Source organism: Notolepis coatsorum, assembly GCF_963971535.1.
Source record: "Notolepis coatsorum genome assembly, chromosome: 2".
In the NCBI taxonomy this organism is placed as follows: domain Eukaryota; kingdom Metazoa; phylum Chordata; class Actinopteri; order Aulopiformes; family Paralepididae; genus Notolepis; species Notolepis coatsorum.
In genome coordinates, this window is record NC_140166.1 from 38,579,102 (window position 1) to 38,604,063 (window position 24,962).

General features: G+C 46.7%; 1 protein-coding gene across 1 annotated transcript; it reads right to left on the bottom strand.

Moving 5' to 3' along the window:
• Positions 1 to 1,147: 1,147 nt before the first annotated feature.
• Positions 1,148 to 24,168, bottom strand: emb (embigin). Its single transcript, XM_084307949.1, has 8 exons — positions 24,073 to 24,168; positions 21,841 to 21,906; positions 8,831 to 9,014; positions 6,579 to 6,661; positions 5,444 to 5,580; positions 3,179 to 3,461; positions 2,342 to 2,375; positions 1,148 to 2,099 (listed from the first exon to the last, which is right to left on the bottom strand). Exons 1-8 carry the CDS (start codon positions 24,140 to 24,142, stop codon positions 2,039 to 2,041), a joined length of 918 nt encoding a protein of 305 aa, XP_084164075.1. The 5' UTR covers positions 24,143 to 24,168; the 3' UTR covers positions 1,148 to 2,038.
• Positions 24,169 to 24,962: the final 794 nt, after the last annotated feature.

Here is a 24,962-nt window from a genome sequence, read left to right on the forward strand (position 1 = left end):
GCTTTTACAATTTGTTCCTCACATTTTACCCATTCACTCACACACACCAACCTGCTCATCGGGAGCTATTAGGGGTTAAGTGTCTTTCTCAAGGACACTTAGTCACGCTGTGCGGGAATCGAACCGGGAACCTCCGGATTACCAGACGACTGCTCTACCTCTTGAACCACTGGGGACATTAAATCATTGTTAATTGCAGCTAAATAAAATAAGGTACTGTAGCAGTCCCTATAAGACCAGTTAGTGCTATTTTTATTTAATTTCATGGTGCTGTAATTGACACAACACAAGGATCTTATGTCCTCGATGACCTCACATGGCCATGTTCAAGCCTACTCAATAACTCAACTAAATGAATGTGCTAAAGTGAGTTTTTGGATGTGTGAGATGATGTGCAAAAATAAATAAATCGGCATTGTTTTTTGGTGAAGTGCCCCTTTAACGTGTATGACTGCTGTGAATAATATTCAGGGAAATATTTAGCGAATCATACAACATCCATCGTACAGTCCATAGACTATAGTCTGACAAACATGACTGTGGTACTTCTATAGATAATATCAACAACAGCATACCTCATCACAAGAGAAGGCAAACAGGGAAAGATACTGTAGGCACGATGCATTAAGCACACTAAAGTCATGTGTAATGATTGCATAAAAACATGCATTTTAAACTTTTCACTGTGATACATTCCCATTGTTGCATAAGCCATGTATATTTAATGTAGGTGATGTAGGCAGTTCTACTGTAGGCACACAGTACTGAACTGACTGCAGAGATGAACACAAGCAAAGCAGGGAAATCTTTTCTAGTATAAGGCAGAGCACACAAACCATAACAATATATATATATCTTTCTTTTTACTAAGTAGGATTATTGATACTTATATAGGGGCGGCGGTATCTTCATAAGTATTCTAGCCGCCCCTGCACAGTGTTCAATCTTGAATACATTCTTACCGTCTTAAAAACTAAAATAAATACAGTTGAAGGGGGCTAACCCATAGAATAGAGGCCTTGCACGGAATGTTTGTGTACCGGTAGTTCTCTTTCTGCCTGTGACCATTGATAACCACTTTGAAAACAAAATGCCTCATTTCTGTGCGGTAGTAGAGTCAGTGGGTAGAGTAGGTAAAACACTCGAAAAGCATGATATTATTGTTCCACTGTGACTTGTTTACAAGATCCAGTATTGTGTTTTTGTTTATGTATTTCTCCTAAGTCAATATATAGCAACTGTTGTTTTGCACATAGCAACCGTTGTCTCTTGCGTTGCCATGTACAAAACAATGGTTCCTATGTTATAGGCAGCCATGCTGGAAAGGCCTGTCAGGAAGTTGCCTATACTTCAAGACAAAGAAAGCATACAGGTTGCTGTTTTAGCTAATGACAACATCTCTAAAAGAAGAGAAAGGACAAAAACTGACTGACAGTATTGCTTGACTGAATTATAATCAAATAGAAATATAGACCAGTAAAAGAGTTCATGAAACCATGCACAACTGAAATGTAGCTACAGGGTGCTGGCTAAGGCAGTCACTGTTACAAAGTTCCAATTCCTGCTGCACACTCAAGTCTCTAGAAAAAGTTATTTATTTATTCTACATGAGATATAAAGTCATAGAGCGAAGGATGCATTACAAACCCGAGGAAGCAGCTACGAGATGCATCGTTCACTCCATGATTTCTATCTCATGTGAACCAATTAAAATAAATATGGTGTGTGGCAAGAATCTGAACATTGTAGCAGAGAATAGACCAGATGTACTATCGTCAATCAACACTTACAGGTAGATTGGTGATTATTTAGTGGCACTGGCAGCTGCTGCCTCTCCCTTTGGTGAACATGTTATTGTAACAACAGATGACGTATATCAGTGTAATAACAAATTATATATTGCTGTATTAGCTCTGTATGGTTCAAACCTCAAGACTATTCCCAACATTGATTAGCCAATTTGAGGAAAAACAAGCAGGTATGCTACATTAACAGTACGGGAATCCTTCGTCAAATGGAAGCTGCTGTACGTTCCATGTTACACCTTCCTTTGTCTCGTGGAGGAACTCCCCTCCATCCCATTGCTCTCTCCTTGTGTCCTGAAAAGAGACACAACATCCATTATTATGAGAGGACACAAACGAATAAATATCAATTAGCATTCCATTGCAGACAACAGGTGATTGTAATCAACTAGCAGGTGATTAAAATGAAATGATCACCGCGGACAATGAGCTGTGGCATTAAGCCATATTGGTTGGCATGACACATCATGAAAATACTATGAATATGCTATCTGGCTACACACACAAAAAAACAAGATAGATTCAGTAATACTCACAGCTTATCTGTTTGGTCAGCATTTACCACATTTCCTAAGGATGAAGGCAGAGACCCACAGACAGCTGTGTTAATGAAATTGCGATCATACAAACTACAAGGTGCAACCAAGTAATAATCTCAAATACATACAGTAGATAAATGCAAAATGTTGCTACTCTGTAAGTCTGTATCATTGATTGATATGACATAACAATAATTCTACCTATACCTAATTTATAAATTGCTGTTCTAGAATTTGCTGTTCTAAATACCAGTGTCTGGTAGGAAATTCCCTGGAAAATCATCCGGTGCACAGGAAGTAATGCATTTTACATCACCACCAGCAACAATGGTTTGTTTGTAATAAAGATAAGATAAACTCAGTGGTTAGCATTCAAGGTTCTTCTTTTTATTTACAAAGCACTCAATGGCAAAGCCCCTTCCTACATTCCTGACCTACTCACCCCCCACTCTTGTGCTAGGACCCTTAGATCAGCCAATCAGGGGCGACTTAAGGAACAGAGGGCCACCATGCTTTTTCTGTTGCAGCCCCCAGGCTGTGGAACAGTATCCCTACCTCAATCCGTCTTGCCCTACCTGCCTTTGTAAAGCACTTTGTTTTGGCCTGTGTCATGTAAAACTTGCTATATAAAAAATAAAATCTGATTGATAGCATAGCCTTTCAAGATGGAGAGCAAGTAAGTGCTGTGCAAAAATGCAACAGCAATGACTGCTTATCGCCCATCCAAAAAAGATAAAAATTATAATCATGTGGATTGTGGATTATCCCTTTGTATTATCCCATAACTTCCTGACTGAGGAAGGATGTTCACTTTTGGTGTGTTGTCGTAGCTACCTGAGGCAGAGTCGCTCTTTGAGTTCCTTTTCTCACAGAGCAGAATGATGCAGACCAGGACGAGGACCTCCACCACGATGGCTATGAAGGGCTTGAGAGGCTCCAGGTAGGTGATGACCCGCAGCTCCACGCGGCTCACGCTGGTGCTGATGTCGTAGACCGCGCCGCAGTAGAACATGCCCGTGTCGGCCTCCGTCAGGCCGTGCACCGTGAGCGCGGTCTTCCCCTTGTCGTTTAGGATCTCGTAGCGACGCGAGGCCACGCCGGTGTCGATGAGCTCCTCCTGGACGACAACCGATCAGAGAATCAGAAAGGATCATTATTATTATCCAAGTGTCAGTCAGGGTAGAGCTAATGTTGAGCATTCATGAGGGCATGAGTTACACTCACAGTCACTCATGTGACCATACATTTTTGACAGAGTTTTCATTGTCCCCAGTGTAAAGTGCTCAGGAAGTTATTGTAACTGAATAAGGTTCAAAATACGTGGGTCAAAGAGTAGGCATTCTTTTTTAATTTTTTATTATTACTTTTAACCTGTTTAAAAGTAACAGATCTGTAGGTTTTACAATATCAGGAACAATTGGGGGACCCGGCTGTTTTTATCATAAATCGATCAATACAGACCGTATTAGATCCCCATGTTGGGTATCATTGGAAAGCCACACTCATTGGCTACAACCCTGTCTAAAGATTTTCAAGATCACCAAATGATTGACGGAGCTAGAGCCCCGGGAGTCGCCGTGTACTTTGTGTACTTTGGCGCACGCCTCACATATCGGCATGTAACTCGAGAACCGCTGAACGGATTTTGTCGCCTGAAATGGCCATCGATAGGCAACACATAGGGCTTTAATTCTATATATATATTGCATTAAAAGAAATGCACACCCAAGCCGCTAGAGGTCGGCAAAGTGGCGCGTCGCGAATCGTCCTCAAGAGGGCCCACAAGTTAAGAGGTTAATGTTGTGTTTCTTTTTCAAATGTAGCCAAGAGTAAAGACCATAACCCTATCAACAGTTGTCAAAGTGTATATTTTCATTTTTACCGATGTTTTTAAGATTTACCGAAAATAAGAATTTAATGGAAAAATGCTAATTATATCTCTTTTATCGTAAAACCGTGAGGAAATGACTAAATCCAGATTTAACACTGCCATTAGAAAGAGGACCTCTTTCTATATCCATAGATGTATGATTTGGCCATAATAAGGCCAAGGTCAAGTTCAAGGTCAAATATGAATTTATAATTAAAATGGATTATAATTTATTACTGCATCTACAAATCGTTCTGTTTAATCATCTTCCCTTTATTCATTTGCTTAGACTTTTTGTACACTTGATCTCAAGAAGGTGAGCTCAGTGAGCGTAATCAAAGGAACCTCAATGTTTTCATGGTGTTATTCACTGGCAAAGATGCAAAAAATTATTAAAATAATATTCTCCTTTGTTTCATCACAATTTACTCAAGCCTAGTAACAGACACAATATTTCTGAGACTGGGAATACATACCCCCAGCCCCAGGTCCCTAGATGTTCCTAGATACCAAGAACATGCAAATTGACCTTGTAGAAGTGGAGCACTCTTCCATTTACTTGGGCATGTACCTTTAGGCAGAATTTCTGAAAATAGGGCTACAGCTTAACAGGTTAACACAGATTGTTTTGTCCAGTGTGGCAAATCCAAATCTATGGTTTATTGAAGATAGTCATGGTATAGTCTTGTGTTGAAATACATTTATTAAACATGCATTGGTCCATAACTGTTAATGAATTGCCATAACGGCAATTTAAGTTAGGAAGTCATATAAGAAGCCACAACACAAACAGAATTTAACATAATAGTTTCCTAGGTTACATATTATTCTGTAGATGTACTCGTGTCATTTATCCCATTGACTCTTTCAAAAAGCAAAAGGTTTAATTTACATTTAGTCATTTAGCTGACGCTTTTATCCAAAGCGACTTACAAGTTCTGTACGACAAGTCATCAGGAAAGGCATAACTCTATCAGCTGAGTAACAATGTTTCACAAATAGAGCAAGGGTACGTCCATAATTAACCTTAGCCCGTTCACTACCACACTACCAAAGGGTTAACCCTTTCACTGCGCCAACTTAACCCTTTCACTGCCACACGACAAAGGGTTTCCCTTTCACAGCCACACCGTCTGTAGTGTGGTAGTGAAAGGTTAACCTTCTGTAGTGTGGTAGTGAATCCTACCTAAAACTTAATCAAAGATGGCGCTCAGCAGCAGCCCACTCACCTTGTCCGTTCCATTAGCCCTGTACCAGGTCCAGGTGGTGGGCTTTGGCTTGGGCTCCTCCATCTTACATGTAATAACTACAGAGTCTCCCACGTAGCTAACAATAGGCTTATCTCGCACCTCACCCATCTGTGGAGCTGGTAGACAAGGAAGGAAATAAATATATCAATCACAAGACTGTGTAGCCTGAATGCAGCATAGGCCTGTACATAACTCACAGCACCCTACACTGCTACAACTCTTGTTCAATTTAAAAGGGCACTTTGTGTTGCACATAATCTCACACATACCCCAAGGCTATAACTGTTTTGCACACATTCATTTAGTTTGACAGTTATTGAGAATTAATTAGTTTGAATATTGGCACCAGTGATGTCATCAGAGGACACTGAATATTTGTGTTGTGTTAATTACAGCTCAATGAAATGATAAAAAAAAATAGAGATAAGGATTGCAATAGAGTTTGGCATCACTGGTGGTCATATTTAATCCCATTAACTGTCAAATTAAATTAATGTGTGCAAAACAGTTTAGAGCCTTGGGGTATGTGTGAGATTATGTGCAAAATAAATTGCTGTTGTTTTTCCATGAAGTGCTCCTTTAACATCCGCTTGTGTATTTGGGTTAAACTTTTCAAATATTCTAAGGGTAATATGCAATTAGTCAGTTCTGACTGTAGGAGACCCAAACACAAGATGTGGTTTTGAATGGCAATAATCAAGTGTTTTGTAACTACTCTTTAGAGACACCAGAAAACATGTATCGAACACTAGATGGACTCACATTAAAGGAACACGCCGACAATATGGGAAATGGTGCTTACTGCCTTCTCCAGTGTTAGACAGTAGAAGGCTATCTGGCTGCAAGCTAGCCTAGCTTAGCACAAATGAATGGAAGCGGATACGGACCACTAGCCTAACTTAAAACTCCGGGAGAGGTGTTTTTGGCCAACAGCTAGGCTAGCTGGTCCATATCCGCTGAACACACAGAGAAGAAATTGGTATGACTCTGGAGAAGGCGGTAAGCACATTTCCTATAATGTTGCCGTGTTCTTTTAACACAGTGGCCAGCAGGAAAATATGACATATGATTTGATACATGTACTTGCAGATCTAAATCATAAAGCATAGTGTACCTGCCACAATGAAGTCTCCGTGTGCTTCAACACCAAAGACACAGGAATAATTCCCAAGGTTACCTTCACCAGTGATGTTGAATCTGTAAAACGAAAAGAAAAAAGGTAAACAAAGTGCAATACCAAGAGGGTCTCTTTTGCCCAGAGGTCACAGCATTAAAGATTCTGTGTTAACTCATTCAGCGCCAGGGATTAGCCTTGTCCCGTTCTAGCTATGCCACGTTTTAAGGATAGGGGTGCGTCACCTTGTTTTTAGAGCTATATCTATATTCTATATTATAGCTATGGAGACAATACTATAGTCATTTGACAGTCACTTTCTTCCGTCGAACATGCAAAAAAGAGAAAAGATTTTCATGCATACGTTTGCGCGTTATCCTGTGGTGAATATAAGTATAGTTTAGGAGTGATCCGGGATAATTCCTAAAAAGTTTAGTTATAGGGCGCTACGTGTATTCTACTATAAGGGTTGGCGTTTCTTGCCTGGACATGCTACTATTTCCAAATCAAATGTTTATAATAGGTATTATGTTTCATCATGAATGCATGAAAGGGGGGAGGGGGGGGTCGTTTTTTTATGCTTTGATGGCCAGTAGCGGCATTCGTGTTGAACCAAAGCTGTAAAGGAATGTGAATCACTACCCACTTTCAAAACCACTCTCAAGGGACACCTACGGGAGACTGCAATTCGAAACTGGCCCCTGTAAATGTCCTAACCCAAACCCCTCCAATGTACAGTAATTTACCTAGTATGGTTGTCAATATTCCAATGTACAATTTAGCTTGTTTGTACAGTGTCCCCCCCCCCCCCAATGTACAGTTTTGCTTGTTTATACAGTGCCCCCCCCCCCCCCAACCACCTCCAATGTAAATTACCCAGTATGGTTGTTAATATCCCAATGTACCCAACCCCCCCCACACAACCCCACCCAACCTGTACAGTTTCTACGTCAATCAAATGTATATACTCCCTTTTCTTGACTCTTTTTGTATCACAAACAGTACTGTATTTGCAAATCTGGTATGTCATAAATGTATAGATGTAGCAGTACTGTCTATCTGTATGTCATGTATGTCATATATGTCCTGATGAATTGAAAATTGGGGACCCTGATGTAAACAAGACGAAAGTCTTTCTCTGGTCTGCATCCCCTTAACAATTGTGTGTATTGAGCTGTACTGTATTGTACCCATTCTGCAATCTGTTAATAAAGTTTTCAATCAATCAATCAATCCATCAACACTACAGACGCTAATCTGCTGGATCAGCGTTTGTACATTGTTGGATCAAGCTGAAATTGATGTCAGATAGTCCTTACCTTTGATCGGGGGTATTCCAAAAATAATATTCCAATTGTCTGATCGCGATTTGCAGTATTGGTGTCCATCTGGTCCCGGACATAATTTGGCACAATTTATGGATCGAGTGTGCCAGATGCGCTTCGAAGTGGTCGGATGAAGCGATTTACTCGGCTCCGTCTAAATTTACCGCCCGGAGGGATTTAAATGTAACACACGGTCTGGAACAGGGTTTACTGCACTCTCGATACTGCCACCTAGCCGGATCTGGCCGGTACTGCACCCTCTGGGTCCCAGTATGCCTTTTAACGGCAACATACAGGTCCGTGACATTGAATAGAATATAAAAATTTGGATTGCAGAGAAGGCTTTTACTCGTTGTTGGCATTCAACGCATGGCGCCCAATAACGAGTAAACTCGTTGTTGGCGGGGAATGAGTTAAAGGAACACGCCAACATTTTGGGAAATTAGCTTATCGTCTTCTCCAGAGAGAGACAAGAAGATATATACCAGTTTTCTCTCTGTGCGTTCAGTAGAAAGTTATCTGGCTGCACATTAGCCTAGCTTAGCACAATGAATGGAAGCGGACAGTGCCGGTTAGCCTAGGCATTGTCCAACTAACACCTCTCCCGAAGGCTAACCGGCCATGTCCGCTTCCATTCATTGTGCTAAGCTAGGCTAACATGCAGCCAGATAGCTTTCTACTGAACGCACAGAGAGGAAACTGGTATCTATCTTCTTCTTTCTCTCTGGAGAAGACGGTAAGCTCCTTTCCCAAAATGTTGGCGTGTCCCTTTAACACGCACAAGGTAATATCACTGTAAAGCACAAGTCTAAGGCCGCATACATACCACCACATATGGCAATGGATAGGCCTGTATGTGTAAAGACAGAAAGACATGGTCAAATGTGGATTTCCTAAAAATATATGGATGAACAAATACATACTTACGCTCTTTTGAGATTATATTGCTCATTCTCCAACGGCACGGTGAGGCGGCTGTTGTCAATTTCACTCCCATCCTTTGTCCAAAAGCCACTTATGTTTGGCAGTTTGTTTTTATGACCAACCCAGGTACACTCCAATTCTAAACTGACGGCTTTCAACACTTCAACTCGCTCAATGTGACTTTCACCTGCGTTGAGAATTGTGGAGGGATTTCAAACACAAACACAGGCTAAAATCAGACGACTGTTTGTTTAGAAAGTGCATTTACATTTGAATGAACAACATGGAATTCATCATAACAAGCGCAAATCTGCAATAGCTACGCTCTGAGTGCATTCACACACACACACACACTTGACCGCCATGCCAAATTTGTGAGGGTGGGGGAACTTTTGTGGGGACCAACCAACCGACAGAACAAGCTATAGAGCTGCTGGTCACAGCTAAAAGTACTAAACTAAAACTACTAGGAACTTCCATCACTGAGTGTGTCTGACTCCCACCTAAACCCTAACCCTTCATCAGAGCATATATTTAGAATTTTTTGATTATATATATTAGATTATATATTGTAACTATATTTATTGTAGGGCAAATATAACTGAGAGGACATAACCTCACCTTGCACCTTGACCTTTTTACACTGCCTACTTACCCATATGCGCATGCCGAGAGTTAATTATATTGTTATATTGTTTACACTGCCTATTTTTATTCTATTACAATTTTTACTTCTTCACTGTACTATAATTGTATGACCTGTATCATGTCTTCTACTACCTGTACCCCTCCCCCTCCCCCATGCTGCTATGATGCCTGAATTTCCCCAAGGGGATCAATAAAGGAATCTTATCTTAAAGAAAAAAGTTATTCCTATCATGATAAGCAATGTTTTATAGCTACTGTACCTGTCACTTATGCTACGTTTAGACGGAGAGAGTCTGAACAGAAACCGCAAAAGTCGTCTTACGGTTTCACTTTTAATTTTGCGTTTAGACTATCGTTTTGGGATGGAATTCTCCGTGCAGACGAGGCTGTAACGACTCCAGACGACTGAGCCCCGCTGTCACACGATTGGCTCATATGTCACATGACGTGCTGTGAAGACCCACCCTACTCTGCCTCTGATTCGCAGACTGTGGGTGGGGAATGTGATTGGACCAAAGCAGAGTCACTCACAGACAGTGGGTCCAGTCACGCCGCGGGACAGATTCTTGTGTATTTAAAAGTACTGCCAGTGTAGCCTTCAGGTGATCGCCATGGATAGAATCAGACATGCTTTGTTTACGCTTCTAGGCTACTGACGCATGCCTGTGATGTAAGCAGTACATGCGACGAGAGCCTTGACAACCCTTTCGTCATCGTTTTATGCGGTTTGACAGTTTAGATGAGAGCGCAAAGGTTTATCGTTTCTAGGAATTCCACCCTGGAAGGTAGTCTCACTTTTTTGCGGTTTCACCCCGTAAAACGCTGTTTCCGTATAAACGAAAGGCACATCCGAAAAAATATTTTTGCGGATTCACCTGCTAGCGTTTCCGTCTAAACGGGGCCTTAATCAAGTGTTTTGTAACTACCCTTTAGAGACACCAGAACATCTGTAAGTCTACCCTTATTTAATGATGAAGACACAATATGGGTGTGAACAAGGAACATGCATTTGTGTTCAATTCACCATGAATTGAACACAAAGTATTTCACCTTGACATCAAAGGTAGAATCTGTGATGCAATCAAAGAGCGACCTCTGCACAAAAGGGCTCCTGGTACTACACATTTTTTTACATCTGATGTGAGGGGATATATAGATATAGATATAAATATAGATATATAGATATAGTAACTTGCTATAGTCCAGACTTCACAGAAGCTGAGATGTGGCCAGCAGTAATGTACGGTTATATCTATAACCATAGTTATATGAGTATAGCGGACGCTCTGCGTCCTTCTGAAACACATCCTTACGCCAGTATAATACTGAATAAAATCTCCACATGCACCTTTATACACCCATTCACCTGGCCACACCCCCATCCGCTCCTCTACATAAGCAGGGGTGTGGCCATACTATCAGCTCCTTCCCAAGCCTTTCACCACCAGGGCGAAGACCACGGGGTCCTCAGTGAGTCCGACGCAGAGCGTCCGCTATACTCATATAACTATGGATTGGTTATAGATATTGTTGTGTATGTGAATCACAACGGTGTTCACCGGGCCTTTAAGATGGCACGGTAATGTTGCGACACTGCTGTGATATACCGTAAAGCGTTGTGGTAACGGGAGATGGTGTGTGTGTGTTGTGCACTGGTGGAGCGGATTAAATAAACCGTCAAACGTAAAGCCGCAGTCCGGTGCGTTATTTGAATACACAATATTGGCGACGAGGATGGGATTATGGATTCCCTACTTGCACCTCTCTCTCCGTTCCTCGCCCTGCCTGGCGAGCCACCGGTTCCGTGGATTCACTGGCTGGAGGCGTTTAATACGTTCATAATAGCCGTCGGGCTCGCCGACGCTAACGCTGCTCGGAAGAGAGCCCTGCTCATTCACAACCTAGGAACCGAGGGACAACGGATCTTTAGGACTCTCGGAGCTGCACCGAGTTATGCGGACTGTGTCACACTGCTGTCGGGACATTTCGCTGCTCCACAAAACGTCATGCTCCGGAGGATCGTCTTCCGTCAGCGACGTCAACAAGTGGGTGAGTCGATCCACCACTATGTAGCTGACCTACGGGGGCTGGCTAGCCTCTGTAAATTTGGAGTGATGGAAGATGAACTGATACGGGATCAGCTAGCTGAACATACTAACAACCCTAAGCTCAGGGATAAGCTATTAATGATGCCAGATGAATTGACATTGACAAAGGCTGTTAATATTGCTTTCCATCTCGAGTCAGCAGCAGGTTTGGCAGCACAGCTAGCACCCTGTAATGTTTTCCCCAAACCTCTGATGTTGACTCAAACAGTGGCACCGTCCGGGGAGTTTCCCGAACCGGTTTTCCCGGATGACAGCCTGGAGGTAAATTTCGCTGCACGCCGGGGTACGGCCGCGTCAACAGCACGCCGGGCCGTGTGTGGAAATTGTGGCTCCGCATCACACCCCAGCCGGGCTCCAGTTTGCCCTGCCAGGGGACAGAGGTGTCAACGCTGTGGCAGGCAGAACCATTTCGCCCGGGTCTGCCGCTCTGCTCCCGGTGCTGATAGCACGCCGCCACGCTCGCCACGTCCACCTACGCCGACAACCATCCATTCGGTGGACGCCACCTCTCGTGCATTTAAATGGTGCACGGTGGAACTGGACGGGGTGGTTCTCCCACTCCTGTTGGATACGGGGGCCTCCAAGTCACTTTTGAACATTTCCACGGTTCGTCGACTTTTCCCGCGCCGGACGCTCACCGCCAACGCAGAGGACCTGTATGGGTATGGACACTCTAAAATAGGAATGGCAGGCACAATCACCTTCACTGTGTGCTACGGGACCAAGGCCCTTCCCTCATTCACTTTCCAAGTGTCTCATCAGGGAGCCAACCTCATGGGCTACGATTTGTTTTGTGGGCTCGGGTTCTCCCTGGTGGACAATACAGGGGCTGACATTCTGTCTGTGGGTTCGCCCTGGCACCAGCGCTGGCCTGCTCTGTTTAGTGGGTTGGGCTGCCTCACTGCGTTTCACCACCAGCCTCTCCTCATCCCGGAGGTGCGTTCGGTGATCCAGCTGCTGCGCCGCCTGCCCCTCGCCCTACGCGACGATGTCACCGCCGAGCTGCAGAAGCTTTTGGATGCGGGCATCATCGAGCGCGTCGACGCTTCACCATGGGTTTCCAACCTGGTGATAGTCAAAAGGAAATTAGGGGGACTGCGTCCATGCGTCGACCTCAGGCAGGTGAACAAAGCGGTGATTCCGGATAAGTACCCATTGCCCACAGTGGAGGAACTGGCGGCACAGTTTTACGGCTCCTCTGTTTTCACCAAACTGGACCTTCGCCAAGGCTACCTGCAGGTTCCACTGCATCCTGACAGTCGCTACCTTACGGCTTTCGTGACACATGTCGGAGTGTTTAGGTATACCCGCATGCCTTTTGGTCTCAGCTCAGCCCCCAGCTGTTTTCAAAAAATAATGGCCACCATCTTCGCCGGCATCCCGGGCGTGGTCGTTTTTTTGGATGACATAGTGGTCCATGGTGCAACATCAGCCATCCACGACGAGCGCCTGGCGAGGGTGCTGGACGTCCTTTCCGGTCACAACCTCACGCTGAATGGGGACAAGTGCACCTTCTCTGTCCCAGTCATCGAATTTGTGGGGTTCCGCCTGTCTGCTGATGGCCTCAGCCCGCTCCAGTCTAACGTGGAGGCCGTGCTGCGCCTGCCTGAGCCGTCCTGCCCAGCGCAGCTCTCGTCGTTTCTAGGGATGACAGCCTACTACCTTCGCTTCCTTCCCCAATACTCCACAACCACCACCCCGCTTCGGAGGCTCCTGAAACAGGACGCGGTCTGGGAGTGGACCCCAGCCTGCTCTATCGCTGTTCGCCAACTTAAAACGCAGCTCACCTCACCACCAGTGCTCGCGTTCTTCGATCTGGCGAGCCCGACGTTTGTCACCTGTGATGCGTCCAATACGGCGATCGGGGCTGCGCTGTCTCAGGTCCAGCGGGGCGTGGAGCGCCCAGTGGCGTTTGCCTCCCGCGCTCTCTCCCCAGCGGAACAGAAGTACTCGGTGGGGGAGCGCGAGGCTCTGGCCTGTGTCTGGGCGTGTGAACGGTGGCACATGTACGTGTATGGACGACATTTTACGCTGCGGACGGACCACCAGGCTCTTACCGCCCTGCTCGCTACATCCGGGTCGGGCCACAAGCCATTGAGGATTCACCGCTGGTCTGAGAGGCTCCAGCCATATAACTTCACCACAGTGTTTACTCCCGGCAGGGAGAATGTAGTGGCTGACCTGCTCTCCCGTGCCACCCCTGACCCGGCACCCAAAACGTGCCCGGATCCAATGGAACCGGAGCTTGTCCTTCAGCTTCACGGCCCGCTCCAGGCCACAGTCTCCCTGGAGGACCTTCAGCTTGCATCGGAGGGGGACTCCACGCTCGCCCAGCTCCGCACCTACATCAGGGGGGGGTGGCCCGTGAAGGTCCCGGAGGTGCTGGCGCCTTTTCATCGGGTCAAGGATGAGCTGTCCTGCTGGAGCAGTGTTTGTGTGGCTCGGGGGCTTCGCACAGTCATCCCCAGTGACCTCAGAGCACGCATATTGACCATGGCGCACGAGGGGCACCTGGGCATCGTGAGGGTGAAGCAGCGCTGCAGGGATCTGGTGTGGTGGCCGGGCATTGACCGGGATATAGAGACAATGGTGAGGGACTGCTCAGCCTGCCTTCTCAGCGGTAAGACGGGGCCGCCGACCCCAGAGCCGCTGCAGCCTTTGCCGTGGCCACCCGCACCTTGGAAGCACATCCAGCTGGACATCTGTGGGGAGCTCCATGGTGTCCCACACCACCAGCGTTTCCTCCTGGTTGCCTATGACCTCCATTCCAAGTGGCCGGAGGTGGCCGCCTCGGGGTCTGTGACTACCCGTGTGGTCACGGATTTCCTCTCCGCCCTGTTCGCCCGGTGGGGAATTCCAGACACCCTCACTACGGACAATGGGCCGCAGTTTGTCTCTGCTGACTTTGCCACTTTCATGGAGGCCAGGGGGATTAACCACGTCCGTACAGCTTTCTACCACCCGGAGGCAAACGGGGGGGTGGAGAGGTTTAATCAGACATTGAAGAACGGCATCAGAGCGCACCTGACGGAGGGTCTGCCGTTCTCAGCCGCTTTACTCCGCACTCTGCTGCACTACAGGGCAAGGCCGCACACAACTACGGGCAGTTCCCCAGCCCTCCTGATTATGGGACGCGAGTTGCAGCTTCCCCTGGATCGGCTGAGGGTCCCAGCAAGTATCGCGCCGGCAGTGATACCCTGCCAGGGCACCAGGGTCGCAGATGCTCAGCGTCGAATGAAGCAGCGGTTCGACAGGAGGCGGAGGGTGAAAGCGCCTTCCTTCACAGAAGGAGACTGGGTCCGGATTCGTCGTCCCCACCGGGACCACAAGCTGCTCTCCTTCTGGTCGGCACCGATACGGGTCACGGCCCGGCTGGGCCCGGCCACCTTTCGTCTGGCCAATGGATCACGGTGGCACGCAAACCGGCTTAAGAAGGTGGCAAACGACCCCATCTCGGACCCAGAGTCCAGGGAGGGTTCAGAGCTGGACATTGAGGACTGGGTTTTGCCAGATGAGCCGCAGCGGGGCCCGCCATTGCCAGCCGAGCCCCAGGTTCACCTGGAGGCCTCTCCAGACCGCGCCCAGCGGGGCTCACCATTGCCATTGCCAGTCGAGCCCCAGGTTCACCGGGACGCACGGCCAGTCCGCGTCCGGAATAGACCGGCCTACTTGAGAGACTATGTTACTTGAGAGATAGACTATTTATGTTACAGATTATTTATATTTATTCATTGACCGGTTTAGTCAGAGCATAGTCTGTTGCGTGGCAGAATAATCCACAAGACTATGTCAGTGACTGGCAGTCTACCCGGTTCACCTAGGTAGGCTGCAGGGACTGTTAGTATGAATTAAATATGAATTAAACTGTATGGGGATGTTCTTCGGGGTTCCCTGTGGGGGGGGGAATATGTTGTGTATGTGAATCACAACGGTGTTCACCGGGCCTTTAAGATGGCACGGTAATGTTGCGACACTGCTGTGATATACCGTAAAGCGTTGTGGTAACGGGAGATGGTGTGTGTGTGTTGTGCACTGGTGGAGCGGATTAAATAAACCGTCAAACGTAAAGCCGCAGTCCGGTGCGTTATTTGAATATACAATATATATAACCGTACGTTATAGATTGTATAGCTACCGCTCTGCGTCCTTCTGGAACACAGGAGCTGAGCAGAGCGGAAGCTCGACAAATGTACCCGCTGAGGCCCCCCACAACCATCAGAACCGGGGAGGACCCAAGCCCCCGGACCCCCCTAGTGGAGGACGAGAGGGAATCGGATCCGACTGTGCGAAGAGGGGTTTAGCAACTCAAACGCACAGGGTGAGCAGACCGTGGGACTTACCTTCCCACAGAAGAACCCACGACTACACAAACGCGCAACCCACATGCCACTAGGGAACGAACAGGAAGAAATAAAAACCCTGTTACAACCCCTAACATCACGGGGTCAAGGGCAAAAACCCTAGCAGCGTAGCAGCGTAGCAGCGTAGCAGCGTAGCAGCGTAGCGCGGGACCAGGCAGCGCACCGGGGAGACAACCCTCAAAGAGGGCGATCCCTCAATCCAGGCAACAAGCCACTCGACCTGAGCCCGGAGCACTGCGGACTAGACAGGCGCCAAAGGGATCTGCTGAGAACAGCACCCTGGCGGAAGGGGCGTATGCTGGTATGCTGTGCACCATGTCGCAGCCTCCACAAAAAAAACCCAACCCTCTAGAGGGGCCGAGGCAGAGAAGGCAGACATGATTGGCAGACGTCATGAAAGGTGCGGGGGCACACTCACAGGCAGACGGGGCCAAGCCCGGCCTACCCCGAGAGTTGACTCCGCTACCAACACACCAGGAAACCAACCACCACCTTGGTTCTAACATGAGGCGGTTGTTCCTATAACCCCCCAAGAAAAAACTCAAACACAACTGCGGGTATACACTGGCTATACAGCAGTACAAGTGTTTCAGTTTTCAAGAAGGGGTTAACCCAGGCCAACAGGTCGACGAAAACAAATTCGGACCTGAGCCCAGCGGACCGGGACGTACACAGGGATGCCAGAGGGGTTCTACAAGAACCACCTCGACAGCCCCCTCCCAGCCCCGCCCAGCAGGAAAAGAGAGGGGCGAAAAAGAATGGAGAAAGACCAGGCTCCTTTAGCACAGTGCAAGGTACACCACAATATGGACCAAGCAACAGTGAGGGATAACACGCAGTAACATAACCACGAACACCTCCATAACATCAAACCCTGCAACGCCCGGGCCGACCCGGCATTTCCCCCCCCAAAAAGCACAAGTCCCTCAGGGTACCAGAACAGCAGATCTGCGCCCCGGCGGACAACGGGTTAACTGACCTGGTCCGGCGAGACCAGAACCAGTCCCGTGCCCTAATCACGGCACCATCCCCAGTCCCAGGAGGGGGGTAGGTACACGTGTCGATCCAAAACATTATAGAGGGCGCCACCCAGACGGTTAGAACACAAAGCACCGCGCCCAGTGGCCCACCCCAAGGGCGTGAGACCCCTCTACCAATGCTTCGATATATTCTGTTAACATCCCCCAGAGATGAACGAGAATTCGTTGAGACAAGCCTAGTACACTGGCGCTCAGAAGAGACAAACTCCATCCCAGTTGCCCCATAAAAAACGCTGTTCCAATGATGAGCAACCAAGGCGCGCAAGCCCATGTATGGTTCCTATCAGAAGCACCCAGGGCCAGCACTACATACACGTCGAGACCCAAAACATATCAATGGTAATTCCATCAAGAACCCATATACCGTTCCTCCAAGCCGCCTGGGAGAACGACAAGAAGCCGCTTTTTTTACAGAAAAAAGACATGGGTCCCATATGACGCGTCTGAGGGAAAACAACACCCCGTCAACCTCTCCATAATAGAGGGGACGGGGAACCCCCAGAGACTTCCCACATGAGCAACCAATTGAAAAGTTTGTGTAACATTGAGCCACGTGACCAAAAGCTCAAGACACATATATACAGAGTGCAGCAGAACTCTTGAGTTCCCATGCACCGTAACACCAACTTGACAACAACAGAGGTCCACATATGGAGCCTGTAAAGAACTCACGGAAGTCGGCAATCAATAAAAACGCGCCCAGTGAAGTACTCTATGGCGGGGGGAATCCCATGACTCAACCGACCATTACAGGCGAGGAGTCAGGGAACTCCCTACCCCCCCCCCCCCCCCTCTCCCGTGCCGTGCTGACCAATCAGTGCGGCAGGGAACCTGAAGGATAGAAGGCCCAACCCCCTGATCAATCAGAAAAGAGGGAAGGAGGGGTTTATCAGTTCACCCCCTCATGACCCCACACCCCGGATACGCTTTTATAGAAAACAAGCCATTCAGCGGTGATACCTATGTAGCCAGCATGCTAATGGAGAAGCGTATAAGTATCAGGATAAGCTAACCCAACGCACGCTAGTCACAGACGACAACTCGTCTGCGAACAGGGTTTATAAACAAGGCCGAAGGCTTATGTGTGAACACGACACCCGTGTTTCATGTTTCAAGAAGAAAACACAGAAGGTTGAGAGAGGGTCAATAAGGGTGCTATACACACGAGCACTTCTTGTAGGCTAACACTCCAAAGCTGTGGACTCAATGCCATTGTTTATCAATGTAACAGAACACACACAACGCCCTCAGACAACGGTAAAAATGTACCACTATAAGAAGAAACATATTTCTTCAGGATGAGGAAAGAAAAGCCTTTCGACCGAGTGCTAGCTACAGGCCTTGCTAAGCACATATATATGTAGCGACCAGAAGCACTAAAAGTCCTGCTCTCCTAACAACCCCAACTAGGTGAGAGTTCACACATCGTATCCCCAACATACAGTGAATAAACACAGTTTGTAACAAAAAATAGTCCCTCACTCAGGAGGGACCCTTTATTTAATGCAAAAATCATATGGTTGGGGCGGGGAAGGGAACAGGGGTAACATGGGGAAAGTCACTTAGCGGCGCCTGCCGCGTGCAGCCTGGTGCTTGCCCCCATGGGGAGCCGGCCCGGAGGGACGGTTCTGGGGTGCCTGGACACGTCGATCCCTACCGTCACCTTCGGGCGTGGGTCGGCTGGCTGCAGCGGACGAGGCACCCTCTTCGCTCCTGGCCTTCTTGGCCGAGGGCCCAGCAGTGGCGGCGGTGGCGACGGTCGCGGATCCCCGACGACGTGGCCTCCGTCGAACAGCACCGGCAGCGTTGGGTGGGGTGAAATGGGGCTGGAGCACAGCGCGCTCCTCCTCCTTGTCCCTGCATGCAGCTGTCATTTGCTGCATGGCCGACCCGAACAGCCCAGCTTCGGAGAGGGGGGCCGTGAGCAGGGGAAGCCTCTTCTGTTCCGGCACCCTTGCTTGCTCCAGCCAAAGGTGGCGCTGGGACAGAGTGGCCAGGGCGCGGATCTTCCCGGCGGCGATTCTCTGCAGCTGTATCAGGTGCAGGATGGCTCCAGCCGCCTGGGCGTGTAGGACTTGATGGTGCTCGTCCAACACCAACCCGCCCGTCATCATCCCCGACATGAAGCGTGCCAGCTGCGCAATGTTTGACGTCGCGACCAGGCTCTGCGTCGTGGCGATGAATGACTGGTCACTCCAGTTGGCCAACTGCCTAGCCGATTTTCCTCCCGCAGCCCGCGTCCCTCACATACGGGAGGCGGCCACTCTGTGTGGCGCCACCATCCGACGAGGTTGATAGCAGGGCATCCCGTCTCCGAGTCGGAGGTTTTAACCCAACACTGGATGACGAGGGACCCCAAGGAGACATATCACACCCTGCCACACCCTGAGGGGGAGAGTGATACGTCTCCACCGGGGCGTCAAACAAGAGCGCTCCCGCTCCCTCCATAAAATCCTCTGTATCCATCGGACAAGGAGACAGAGCAGGAGCACCCTCGTCTGGCTCCAGCAACTCCCCAAGGCCGTTCGCCCCTGCAGCTCACCATCTTACGACGGGAGCGAGCAGAGGCGAAGAGCTTGCGTCTCAGATCCTCCGCCCCCAGAGGAGCCGTCGGCCTTGCGGCCGACCGTCCACTAGAGGGGGAACCAGGGCTGGAACTAAGCCATCTCACAGGAGACGGCCTTGGCTCAACAGCCCCCCAGAGAGGCAGACTCTCCACCGGACGCCGCTCAGGTGCGTCTGATTGCCACGACCGTGGAGTCAGCGCAGCTCCACGACGCACGGCGGAGGCGGCAATAGAGAATCGCTGGTGAAGGGTGATGTTGCCAACGCTCGAACCCTCCGATGAAGACATTATAGCTTAGCCTTTTCTCAAAATTTGTGAGAGAGAGAAAAATAAAGAAATAATGTCTAACAGCTCCAAACTTCAACACTTTACACTAAACTTGAGTGGTGTATACAGACACTCACCGTGGTGAAAGTAAGGAAGGAGCTGATAGTATGGCCACACCCCTGCTTATGTAGAGGAGCGGATGGGGGTGTGGCCAGGTGAATGAGTGTATAAAGGTGCATGTGGAGATTTTATTCAGTATTATACTGGCGTAAGGATGTGTTTCAGAAGGACGCAGAGCGGTAGTTATACGATCTATAACAACTCATTCCCTATCCCCACCCAACTCCAACCCACATATGAAAACCCCAAAACTAAATATATATATATATTTAATTATATTATGACGGTGGGCATTGTTATTACATAGAATGTTCTGACTTTGTCTGTTTTTGTATTATTGTTAATTGCTTGAAAAATGTATCAATAAACAAAAACTAAATAATGGAAACAAAGCAATACGAAGCAGGGCTCTTTTGCCTAGAGGTTGCTGTTTGAAGGCATTACAGTTTCTAGCAGGTTGCTGCAGCAAAAAAGTGATAAAGAAATACGCAAAAAATTTAATCTCACCAAGTCCACATGGCTTTTTCACAAACAGTTAGAGCTATGTTTGAAGTCTCACGGTGTTCCATTAGACAGACCAATTGAACACCACAGATACCACAAATTCTTCTACTCAAGAGAGACATCGAGAGGTTTTGTTTCAGAATTTTATCATCAATTACTAACGTCCTCGTATGAAACCCTCCAACTTGACTCTGTCTGGAGGAGGGATATACCAGACCTGGAAAATGACTTTGATTGGCAAGGAGCCTGGGCAAATGTCCGACTTACATCAAGGAACCCGGATCATCAACAAATCAATCTTAACTATATTCACAGGACATACTTGACTCCTATAAGACTGTGCCGAATGGGGCTCAAACAAGATTCCAAATGCACCCAATGTACAAATGGGGACGAAGGGACATTTATGCACATGTATTGGGACTGCTCACCAGTTAAGGCATTCTGGAAAGATGTGACCCAACAAATATCAAAACTCGTATCTTGGAATATTCCTGTACACCCCTCGGTATTGCTGTTGAATGATGTTTTTGAGTTTGCAGTGAATCCACAGCTAAAGAGATTGGTTTTATCGGGTATCACAGTAGCCAAAAAGCTGATCGCATCACGCTGGTTTCAACCGGAAAAAATGTGCCGTAAAGTTTGGTTTCTTACATATCTCGATGTAATTTACCATGAAATATCTACAGCAAGAATTCTGGGTCTCAATGAATCCAAAATGTCAATGTGGTTAGAAGTGGTGGAGAGAATAAAAGCTAGCTTATAATGGTAGTGTCTGGTTAGGTGCGAGGGATAGTGGAGGTACTTCTCAAGGTGGGGTCCGGGAGGGGGGGGTTCGAGCTGAGCATATGTATGTAGGGTTTTTTTTTTTAGATAACAGGTATTATGGGTATATCTTATATAAAACAACTAACCAAAATGTGATCTCATTGGATGTGCCCTGACAATTAATGCTTGTATATCTTATCGTGTGTTGTCATGTTTGTTTATATGTTTGTTTTAAAAAAGAATAAAAAAATAAAATACAAAAAAAAAGGTGCATGTGGAGATTTTATTCAGTATTATACTGGCGTAAGGATGTGTTTCAGAAGGACGCAGAGCGGTAGTTATACGATCTATAACAACTCATTCCCTATCCCCACCCAACTCCAACCCACATATGAAAACCCCAAAACTAAATATATATATATATTTAATTATATTATGACGGTGGGCATTGTTATTACATAGAATGTTCTGACTTTGTCTGTTTTTGTATTATTGTTAATTGCTTGAAAAATGTATCAATAAACAAAAACTAAATAATGGAAACAAAGCAATACGAAGCAGGGCTCTTTTGCCTAGAGGTTGCTGTTTGAAGGCATTACAGTTTCTAGCAGGTTGCTGCAGCAAAACAGACCTTTAATGAGCACGCTGAGAGTCTTTATCTCTGAGTTCGGCTTGGAGACTTGGGCAGGTTGTTCTGCTGTAAGAGTAAAGTAAAATATGAGACACACAATACAACATCAGTGTCTTTGTATCATTACACCTGACTGCATACTTTATATCATATCGAAATGTGTGAAGCCATCCTCCTGTTGTTGGAAAAAAAGGTTTCTTGTTCTTTACAAAGTGCCGTTGACATCATCATTCACTTTTAGTATTATTAATTTCATGAAACCTATTCAAATTAAACTAGCTATGTACAGTGTGTTTATTTATCGGTTGTGCCAATAATTGATGTACTCAATAACCACTGTAGTCCACATGCACATCATGTAATACAATATGGCACAGTAAGTATAAGACTGACGATTAAGATAGGCACTCAAGACTTGCTCTGGTAATAGGGAACTGTTAAAGGAACACGCCAACATTATGGGGATACCAATTTCCTCATTGGTATGGGGATTGGTATTGGTATTGGTATGGGGATACGGTACCAATTTCCTCTCTGTGCGTTCAGGCCTAACAAAAATAATGGTTGGTTTCAGGTTGCCGACCGACCCTGCCGATTTAGGTGCGACCCAATATATTTTATGAGTTTAAAAAAAAAATTATATATTAAAAAAAAAAATCATTTTTTTTTTTTTTTTAGAATAAAGTTTCATAGAAATCTTAGTCAAACTTTTAGTATTATGGATATTAAACATGCTGGCAGAGTACATGCATCCATGTTGTTGTGAACATTTTAACCCTTTCACTGCCACACGACAGCCGGTTAACCCTTTCACTGTGACAATACAGAAGGTTAGCCCTTTACTATCACACAACCGACGGCGATGCTCCATCATTAGCATCATTAGCTCCGCATCCGCGGAGCTAATGATGCTAATGATGGAGCATCGCCGTCGGTTGTGTGATAGTAAAGGGGCTAACCTTCTGTCGTGTGGCAGTGAAAGGGTTAATTAAATAAAGAAATTCCCTATCCATAGTCGCCGTGGGAAAGAATAAAAAAAAAAAAAAAAAAAAAAAAAATTCCCTACCTACCCATGGCCAAACTGACAACCAACCTGAAACCAACTATTATTTTTGTTAGGCCTCAGTAGAAAGCTATCTGGCTGCAAGATAGCCTAGCTTAGCACAAATGAATGGAAGCGGATACGGGAGAGGTGTTCTGGGCCAACAGCTAGGCTAGTGGTCCGTATCCGCTAGCTTGCAGCTGGATACTGAACGCACAGAGAGGAAATTGGTATATGTGTTCTTGTCTGACTCTGAGAAGACAGTAAGATGTTGGTGTTCCCCTTTAAGTATGGCTGCCCCCATCAATGATGTAATTGAAAATAGTTAATCTATCCAACAATGCAAAGAATCTATCCCATTAGGAGGACCTCGTTAATGGGGGCAGCCATACTTAATACAGTCCTCTGATTGCTTTCTCCAAGCAGAGAGTTGGATGACGTTCCACTGTCAAACATTAGCAGGCTGTGACGTACAGACAGTAGAGAGAGCTCTGGCACATAGGAGTGTGCCCCCATTGCAACAGCTGAGCCTCTTCTGTCTGTGAGCCTGCACGCTGAGGATTCAAATGGCAGACACATCTTTTGTACTGTGCATGTTTTTAATCTGCATTTAGGGTGGAAAAAATAAATAAGCCTGAAGCTCGACCTTCATATAACTCAAATGGGGACGGGCCCGTACCTATGGAAAATGTACGGCAGGTGTGGATGTTATTATTAGAATTGCAATCTCTTTATTGCCAAATACATTTGCCCATGTACCAACAATTTGCCCTCTGCATTTAAGCCATGCTAACTATTTAGGAGCAGTGGACACTCCACAAGGGCAATGACAGGAGTATGGTCACAAAGTGCTTGCAACACTAACCATTACATGATACTTCAATGTCAACATAAGAACACTTTGAAGAGAACTTCAAATGGCTTAATGGAAAACAATCCCCAAACAAACAAACATACACTCCCTCACTGGGAACCAATGTCACCGGCCAGCTGCTGTCAACACAGAAACATTAAAGCCATTCTACAATACAATACAGCAATGCTACTCTAAGTGATGCAACACGGGACAACACAGAGGACCCACTGCTTACAAGGTCACACGATGCCACTAGAATGCGATGTATAACCGACCATAGAGACAGAAACGGCTGTACATGAAATATACACATCAAATCCAAATGGCCATTTACTTGAGTTGATGCCTCTCCAGGAGATGAGCAGCAGGAGCATCGAGGGGAGCAGGTTCCATGAGGTACACATGTTTCTATTCAGCTAGCTCCCTGCCTCTCTCTCTCTCTCTCTCTCTCTCTCTCTCTCTCTCTCTCTCTCTCTCTCTCTCTCTCTCTCTCTCTCTCTCTCTCTCTCTCTCTCTCTCTCTCTCCTCTCTCTCTCTCTCTCCCTCTCTCCCTCTCTCTCTCTCTCTCTCTCTCTCTCTCTCTCCTACACACACACTCGTGGGTAGCAGCAGCTCTGCCTGCAGTTCCTCCACGGGCTACGTGTTGTACATCCCTCCCCTACCGTCACACAGAGCCTGGGTGACGCAGTCGTGACACCAGCCCGCTGCTGCTCTCCTCCCTCCCCTAGCAGCCGCCATCCATTATTCAAGGAGAAACACACTCTTGCTGCTGCCGGCCCACACAGCAGGAGCGTGGGAGAGATATTCTTATTAGGTTAAACCATCTAGTATTTTTATTGTGATGCATCATGCTGTGCATGTGTGTGTTTTTATTCAAGGACTGTTGTAATCTGTTAAGACAGTCCTGTTGAAGTGTTAGCCTGGTAGTACAGTGTGGTTAGTGGTGGTGGGGGGGGGTTCTAGGTGTTGTATTCCGGTTGTTATGTGAGACAATCTGAAAGTTGAACGACACATGACACATCATCTTGGAAACAGACAAATAGTTCTGACAAAATGTTAAAACATTAAAGCACCAGTGCAAACAAATATCAATAAAAGTGTTAAATACAGTAGAACACTGATAAATAGATAAACCATTAAATGTAAATGTGTGTGTGTATGTGTAATTCTAGCAAATAATGATGATTATATATGATAAATAATGAAATATGATTACAAAAAAAA

Coding starts and splice junctions, on each gene's coding strand:
- emb (XM_084307949.1), bottom strand. CDS start 24,142: ATGTGTACCTCATGGAACCTGCTCCCCTCGATGCTCCTGCTGCTCATC. Junction 21,907..24,072: donor CTGGAGAGGCATCAACTCAA/GTAAATGGCCAT, acceptor TTACTCTTACAG/CAGAACAACCTGCCCAAGTC. Junction 2,100..2,341: donor GCTGACCAAACAGATAAGCT/GTGAGTATTACT, acceptor GTCTCTTTTCAG/GACACAAGGAGAGAGCAATG.